Consider the following 7,975-nt stretch of genomic DNA (forward strand, 5'->3'; position numbering starts at 1 on the left):
TATAACAATTTTTTTTATACAAAAGAAAAAGAAAAAAGTATTCTAAGGATGATATTATAGTTTTCTTTCTAAAAGTTGACCTCATGCTAAATCCCGATTAAAAAAAAGATTCCTAGTTCAAATTCCTCATTAGAGTGAATATATATATATATATATATATATATATAAGCCGAATAAGTGGATCCAAATTTTTTCTTGTCAAATAACTAATATCCGCATCAAAGTGAGACCAAATCCCACCGTGTCTTGCAAGTAAAGTTACGTGCTCAACAATACCAACCAGATCAGAAATTTAATCAAATACGATCACACTTCTGAGCGTATTTCACGTGTTAATTAGTTGTACGACTAGTTTTTCATTGAAGTTATTGAATACTTGCACCATCCATCTATTATTTGTTCTCACAGAAAAACAGATTAAAATGAAAATTATAACCAGCACACCATTTGCTCGTGCTTGGTCTCCTTTGTGTTTTCACTTGATTCATTCAATCTGATGGTCATAAATAAAGAAAAATGCAAGCAGGAAAAAAGACGTGTGATTAACTAGTACGTAGTAATTGCAGATACACTGCCTATCTATTTACATTTACAGTAACAAAAAGATAAAAAGTTAAAAAGAACTGGGGCCCGTGGGCATGACAGTAAAAATGCAAACTTAAAAGTCACAAGACACACATTACACCAAAAAACAAACCAATCCAATGCCATATCCCTTGCAGACCAATAAAAAAGCTAAACCTAAGCTGCAGGAACAAGCTACAATTCCTTGCTGTCTTCACCAATTAAATTAGCCACAATGAGGCTCACATCTTCCATGCCAACTCCAATGTACAAAGGATTTGTCGGAGTTCTAATCGAATCATCCATTCCTTCAGATTGAATCCCATCTATGGTGCTCGAAACCCTCACATTAGGGCCATTTTTGCATTTTCCCATACACTTGACCCCTACAACAGTCCCTTCAACAACCATCTGCCTCTCAAATTCTTTCAACAATGCTCCGCCTCCTGATTTCTTGCACTTGTTTCCCATGCACACCTCAATCCTCTTCGCAGATACTCCGACAACTGAGCTACTTACTGCGTCATCAATGCCAATACTACCACTGCTACTGCAACTAGTACTAGTTCCATTGCAGCATTCCGCTTTCTGACCAATCTGTAATATCCCAAGTTCAATGCCATTATCGACAGTTGTGTTCTCTTGATGAGTTGTTAGCGAGCTCAGTATGGTCAACGATGCCCCTTCTTGATGAGCGAATGGCTGCAAAACATCCACCATCGGTTGCGCTGGGACTTCAGTTTGCAGGCGCTTCATGTCTACCGCATCCCCGCACTCACTGCCACTCGATTCAGATGATAAAGATGACGATGATTCACTGTCAACCATGGTTTTCATCCACTCGGCTTTAAACCTTGCCTTCTCTTCTTTCCTCTTCCTCTTCAATTCCTTCTCCTCTGCTCTCAGCTGTTCCAATTGTTTTAACAATAATTCCTCTGCACCTTCCTGCACATAGAGAAAATTACGCATTTAATCACTTCAGCTCAGTAAATCATGAGTACCAGAACCCGATTTAGCGTAAATTAAAACACATCTGACTCATTCTTCCCACAAGATTCGAACTCTTATAAATTGAGATACGATCTAAGCTATGTTAAGTAAAAAAAAAAAAAAAAAACCTACCTTCAAAATGTAGAGTTGCAAAATTCACAGTACAAAGATTGGATTTTTACCATGAAAATCCGAAGGGGAACACATAAAAAGCCCAATTCAAGTATAATTACAGACATGAATAAAATTACAGATATAAAAGTCAAACGAACAGAAACATACCGAGATCAGCTTCCCCTGAAATTGAGGGGCCAAACCCTCCTGAGAATCCAAAGGTCCAAAACCCATCTGAGAATACGCCGCCAAGTCCTTCGACAACCCCTTGAGCAACTTCATCTTCTTCTTGATCTCCTTCTCCTTCTCTTTCATACCACCGCACATGGGACCCACCTGATAATACTGTAAACGTCCGTCGTCGCTAAACCCAGAATTCAAATGCCGGCGAGGCCTTCTGATTATCAACGAAACTCCAAATTCTCTGCGACCCAGAGCGCGAAGCTCGCAGCTAAACGAAGTCGTACAAGAACGGGCGGTGGTGTCGATTTTAGCGGCGGAAAAGCACGGAACTTGGCGGGAAACGGCGCCGGAGACCTCCATGGCTCTTCAAACACGATGATGAAAATTTGGAAACTGTAAACCCACAAAACGCACCGTATGGAAGAATAAACAGTTGTAGTATTGCAAAGGAAACGGATTAAGAGACCGTCGTTTTAAATCGTAAAGATCAGAGCTTGCGTCTGGGTAGCTTTCCTTGAAGGGAGAAGAGAGTGAGGAGGGAACGTAGAAGAAGGCTTGGTTTTAATGTTAGAGCCACGCGGACGTTTGTAATTGGCTGATGATGACGTGGAATGGCGGGTGTAGGGCATCTGGAAGCTTGCGGCAGTTTTCTGTTGTCCACACGAATAGGGTACAGCCTTCACCTTTCGATGTATCCGAGGGTGGGAGATGGAGGAGGGGGTTGCGGGGAAGGGGAAGGGAAAGGGATGGGTTTCTGGGTTTGTTAATTTGTGTCTTTTTTTTTTTATTTTTTATAATAACTTTTGTTTAATTAATTATTTTTAAATGTATAAAAAAATTATTTTTTGCTACGTGACATAAATTTGGTAGTCACATCAGTATAAATGTGGATATCATATTTACAATGTGACATCCCATATCGTCTAGGGAGCGATTCTTATATGTATATTCTCATTCCTACCTAGCACAAGGCCTTTTGGGAGCTCACTGGTTTCGGGTTCCATTGGAACTCCGAAGTTAAGCGAGAAGGGGGCTAGAGCAATCCCATGATGGGTGACTCACTGGGAAGTTGCTCGTGAGTTCCCAAAAAACAAAATCGTGAGGGAATGGTAAGCTCAAAGCGGACAATATCGTGCTACGGTGGTGGAGCGGGCCCGGGAAGTGATCCGCCCCGGGCGGGGATGTGACATGCAATGTCATCACTAGCGGACAATATCATGCTACGATGATGGAGCGGGCCCGGGAAGTGATCCGCCCCGGGCGGGGATGTGACATGCAATGTCATCACTTAACGGATTTTCTAACAGATGTATTAAATTGAAATAAAATAGTACTTAAGGTATGAAAGTGAAATGTTTTAAAGATGTTGTAAAGAATTGAAATCGACCCCAAACCTGAGGGTTAAAAAGTAATTTACCCTAAAAAAATTTGTTATACACAGTTAAATTTTTATAGCGTCAATAACAAATTCCATCTTTAACTTAGTTATAAAAACCCACATTTTATATAATAACCCAAAATACTAAATGACCAAGATTATTTAAGACTCTCTATAGATTCTTTGTCACCTCATAGATAATTCATAATAATAAACGCTACTCAAAAGCGGGTCTCTTGATGGGTTTTTTGCATAATGTTTTAAAATATTGGTCCATAAATTAATGTTAAACTATGCGGTGACAGAGAGTATATTGAGAATTTCACTTTTGAGAGAATGTCGATAACATTTCTTATAGTGAATTTAGAAGGTTTAGCATGCTTTGACTATTGAGTCAATTTTTGCACACCAGCTTTTTTTATTTAATCCATTTTTTTTTTTTTTTTTGTGATCCGATTGAATAAATAAAATAAAAATAACGGACTTGATTAAATAAAATATGTAACGAGTGTAAATAAAATCATTTTTTGATTCATGTGTTAGTAAACGTATGCTATACACTCATACCTAAAGGCTGACAGCAAGACAAACAACGTGGGACAAAAGGCAATGCCAAGTTCCAGCCAACCAACATTCTTACCAGCAACAATGGTTCAACTTTGGCAACTTACAGGTAGAACCATGTTTCAAACACACCCGTGCTAAATTTATAAATTTCTTTAGATTAAACTAATCACAATCTATGGATATCTTATTACGAAACAAAAGGGCGATTAAATATGCAGTCAAGATTGTTTGATATTTATACACAAAAAAGCAGACTGAAAGTATATAATCCGTAGGTATCTTTTACGGTATCTGTTACCATAGTCAGTTGATACAGTAGTAGGAGCTTCGGGGGGAATCGAACCCTGACAGTAAAAGCCCGTTTTAAGGGCATCCCGAGTCACCGCTCACTTCTCAACGCTTCACAAAAATTGATCGTAAACCTTTTTGGGTCGGATTATTCAGTTTCTGTTTGCAGCTGGGAGATGGGGTTCCTGCAAACTTTAAAAAATCCAAGGGTAACAGAAGAGAAAGGTAGTTAATTAATCCTTTAACTTTAATTACAGTAGTAGAGGCTGCAACAAGTCTCTCATTGTAGTTTGTTAGGAAGATGCTATGCCTGCCAATAGCTCTCGGGAGCCTCCTAAGTGTCCCGGTACTCGCTGCCTTATTTCTTCGAAAGCACATAACGTTTCAGAGTCGAGACCCCCGGCAAACTGCAGACACGCGTACCAGGAAACATAATGAGAAGAGAATTTCATGATATAGGAGATCAGAGGGGTGAATAAGGGAGGATGTTAATCAAGGGCATGCTTGAAAAATCAAGAAGAAAGTCTACAAATCATTCCATGGTGATTCATATGTGAATTCGACTTCTAAAATTATAATATGCTTGAAGATCTGTTGAAGTTTTGGTTCGTTAAAATTGTCCAAACCACCAGAATACTGCCTCACACAATAAAAATATAGTCCTGAAATTCATCATATGTCCAGTCTCCATACACCTACTGTGAGGGAAAAACAACCCGATTTAATTGCCGTTACTTTCCATACCATAGCTACTAACAACATAGAAAATGCTGACTCAGGAATTACCTGGTGAGCCCTATATGCAAAATGCACACCCTGAAGCAGAAGAGATTCTTGACTTGACTCTCTATCTGAATTCCGAATGGATTCAAGCTCCAACGTCACTCTCTTCATGTAAATATTAGCCAGATTCATGGAAGCCCGCTTTATCTGCACCATTTGGGATTACTTCAGTTCACCTCAAATAAAATGTAAATACAAGCAATTTCTGAACCAGTGACTAAATAAAGATGAGCAGAAGGCTTTAAAATTATTCATGGCATCGGCTGACAGGTGATGAGATAAATCAGAGTTAGTCACTAAGAACAGTGGAGATGTGCAGATATGGCTCTGTAGCAAGTTTAATCTACCAAAGAAATGAAGATACTTAAAAGGTTTTCGCCATGCTGAAATTATTTAGTTCTTAAGTAACTACACGATTTCCTTATAGACTCCAATATATTATAAAACACAAAAAAAAGGCATACCTTACTCACAATCCCTGAATCGAGCATCCAATCAGTTGGGATTTTCAATTCCTGATAAGAACGCATAACTGAATTTCTTAACTTAATTAACCGTTGTATGCTTCGCTCGGACCTTAAACAATGAGATGAGAGAGAGCAACGTTACCATTCTAAGCCTGGAAAGTGGTATATTTTTAATGAATACAGAAGATATTTCACATAGTTCTTACTTGTCTAATAAGCCAGCCATCTTCTTCAAGGCAGCTGCACATGGAATGTCAGTGTCATCCTTATAACAAGAAATCTCACTTTCTAACAGTTTAAGGTCACGATATTCAATTGCAGCTTCTCGCATGGCATCAGCTTTCCTCTCAGGCCACTTGAAATGCTTTAGGACAGCCCGTTCATCAGCCTGTTGAAGGCACGAAGATGTTAGATTTAGCAACCCATTTATGTATCTCTGAATCTCTGGACCAATTAAGCATCTGCCAAAACAATCTAGTAGGAGTACAAAGTTTCAAAATTTTCCAAACTCTTGGTGATGTAAAATTAATGTCTGCTATCCCCTCCTAAACGGAAAAAACTAATGCAAGATGAGCTGAATCCCAACGAAACCAGTCTACCATCTTAACATAAGTTGCAACTGATCTAGAAAATTTCGACTTCTACTCATGGATGGTGCGTTAAATAAGATTCTTCGCTGATGTTAGGAAATTAGGAATTAGAAATTACCAAAGATGAGAGTTCAACATCAAGCCAATCCACAAACTTTAGGACATCTTCTATATCGGTATATGCTGCAGCCAGCACTTTCTGGATAAGGTCATTGATGAACTCTCCTTTTGTTTGAACGTCTGCTTTTATCTGGAACAAAAAATGTCATTGGACAATGATTCAAACTTCGAGCGAAATTCAGCAGAGACAAAAGAAGCAATAAGATAATCAAAATCTTTAATGCTTACAGCTAAAAGATGTGCTGAACGGTTTTGAATTTCTCCGACAATGCTATTATGTGCACTAGTAGCTGCCCGTTTAAGATGGTTTCGAGATTCCGGAGAATCCCTCTTCACCTCTTGCTTCCTCAGCGAGTGATAAAATTCTACAAGTGCTGGAGCCTTCTGAGTGGTACCGCCAGTTGCTCTCACAGTGGACTGGAGTGGGGGTGGGGGCGGGGGTCGGAGCCGAAGTGATGGTGGAGGTGGGGGTGGTGGTGGTGGTCCGCATTGGGTGGCGGAAACTCTAGGAATTGCAGATTTTGGTGGCGGAGGAGGTGGTGCTTTAACAGGAGGACTTGTTTCATTGACTGCATCTTTCTGAACTACTGAGCGTTCTAATTTGTTGGCAATGAGTTTCTGAAGGTCTTTGAACTTAGGGCTCTGGTACTCTCCATTTGTCTCCCTCTACAAAAACAGAACACGAAACTAAAATTACAGAAAAAAAACTACAATTTCCAACAAAGAAATCGAATTTTCTGTCAAAGAACACAATCAATATTAGTTTTAAAAGAGAAAATACACAATCAAATATTAACACCACGGAAGAACACAATCAAGATTCGCCTATTTCATGGAAAATAATTACAGACCAGACGTGTTGGCTAGAGCAGATGCGCTCTCTATGCACCGGAGTTCCAATCAACGCGTGCAATTTAGATTAGTTTAAAGTAGAATATCGCTTGTGTAAATAAAACAATTACAGACCATGAAAGTTAAAGAGTCTTTACCTGTTCAGGAGAGGCAGAAGCTGAAATCTTTGCCTCAGCAGCAGCGAGATTCCGAGAGAGGCTTTCGTTCTGCGACTGCAGCTCCATGTTAAAACCCTGGGTCTTATCCAGCTCCGCCTTCAGCGCCACCACCTCTGCCCGCAGCCCGGCGATCAAACTCTCACTCATCTCCAGCTTTTCCTGCAATTCTCTGTTTTTCCCATGTGGGTCGTCTTCATTCAGAACATTTCTCTTGGAATTGGATTCCACCGCCCTCAGCCGCCGCGGTCTCGAGAACTGCTCGGCGGCCTGGCGATTTCGGGTCCGACCCCCAACCTTAATCTCCTCAAGTTCCTTGCTTTTCTGAGATCCCAACACCAACTCCCCAGATTTCGGCTTGTTGCTGAGCAGAAGAGCCCTCCTCGTACTCCTCGAACTCTCTGAATTCACATCTGGGGACACCGACTTTGCTCTTGCCGGTCTCGCAGCAGTCGGAGACCCCTTTGCTCTGGAAGAAGCTGAAGCTCTGAGATAAGATTTGGTCGTCTGGTTAGACATGTTTCAAGCAACCTGCGACTGCAACAACAATTGTGCAAACAGAGATTTTACTTTTTTTCTGTTGGATTTTCCGTACTGAAATGCTGGTGCATGAATGCATATGCGGGGCAGTTGACTTTTTTAACTACTAAAATCCATCTTTTTCTTTTCATCAGTCGCACTGAGGAACTGAATTACAATCGAAGCTGCGCATGACTGAATCTCAGATTCTCAGTGGATTGCTGACATGCGGACCACACCGCACCGAATCAAGCCACTTTTTCTTGGCCACTACTCAAATTCTCAGTGTCAAGAAAATCTGCAGACAACCTTTGAGTTGAGGCTGTGGAGAATCTTGGGATGATGAGAATGTAACATTCCATATGTGTTTGCTTTGGTGTTATTGTGTTTTATCAGTTTCTGTGC

At 40.3% G+C, this 7,975-nt stretch overlaps 2 protein-coding genes across 2 annotated transcripts; both read right to left on the minus strand.

Annotated features, from left to right (window-relative positions):
• Nucleotides 1–317: 317 nt before the first annotated feature.
• Nucleotides 318–2,360, minus strand: LOC137733012 (diacylglycerol O-acyltransferase 3-like). The gene is made up of 2 exons (XM_068472238.1): nt 1,837–2,360; nt 318–1,509 (listed from the first exon to the last, which is right to left on the minus strand). Exons 1-2 carry the CDS (start codon nt 2,209–2,211, stop codon nt 760–762), a joined length of 1,125 nt encoding a protein of 374 aa, XP_068328339.1. The 5' UTR covers nt 2,212–2,360; the 3' UTR covers nt 318–759.
• A 1,469-nt stretch (nt 2,361–3,829) lies between these two features.
• Nucleotides 3,830–7,975, minus strand: LOC137731965 (INCREASED PETAL GROWTH ANISOTROPY 1-like protein 2). Its single transcript, XM_068471236.1, has 7 exons — nt 7,034–7,975; nt 6,273–6,710; nt 6,043–6,174; nt 5,541–5,722; nt 5,332–5,443; nt 4,871–5,014; nt 3,830–4,491 (listed from the first exon to the last, which is right to left on the minus strand). Exons 1-7 carry the CDS (start codon nt 7,568–7,570, stop codon nt 4,378–4,380), a joined length of 1,659 nt encoding a protein of 552 aa, XP_068327337.1. The 5' UTR covers nt 7,571–7,975; the 3' UTR covers nt 3,830–4,377.

The sequence above is a fragment of the Pyrus communis genome, chromosome 4, assembly GCF_963583255.1.
Source record: "Pyrus communis chromosome 4, drPyrComm1.1, whole genome shotgun sequence".
NCBI classification, from domain to species: Eukaryota; Viridiplantae; Streptophyta; class Magnoliopsida; order Rosales; family Rosaceae; genus Pyrus; species Pyrus communis.

Excerpts from the sequence above, each read along its gene's own strand:
- LOC137733012 (XM_068472238.1), bottom strand. The coding sequence starts at position 2,211 with ATGGAGGTCTCCGGCGCCGTTTCCCGCCAAGTTCCGTGCTTTTCCGCC. Across the intron at positions 1,510-1,836 it reads TTCAGGGGAAGCTGATCTCG|GAAGGTGCAGAGGAATTATT; the intron begins GTATGTTTCTGT and ends CTCTATGTGCAG.
- LOC137731965 (XM_068471236.1), bottom strand. The coding sequence starts at position 7,570 with ATGTCTAACCAGACGACCAAATCTTATCTCAGAGCTTCAGCTTCTTCC. Across the intron at positions 6,711-7,033 it reads CTTCTGCCTCTCCTGAACAG|AGGGAGACAAATGGAGAGTA; the intron begins GTAAAGACTCTT and ends CTGTTTTTGTAG. Across the intron at positions 5,723-6,042 it reads ATGTTGAACTCTCATCTTTG|GCTGATGAACGGGCTGTCCT; the intron begins GTAATTTCTAAT and ends TGCCTTCAACAG.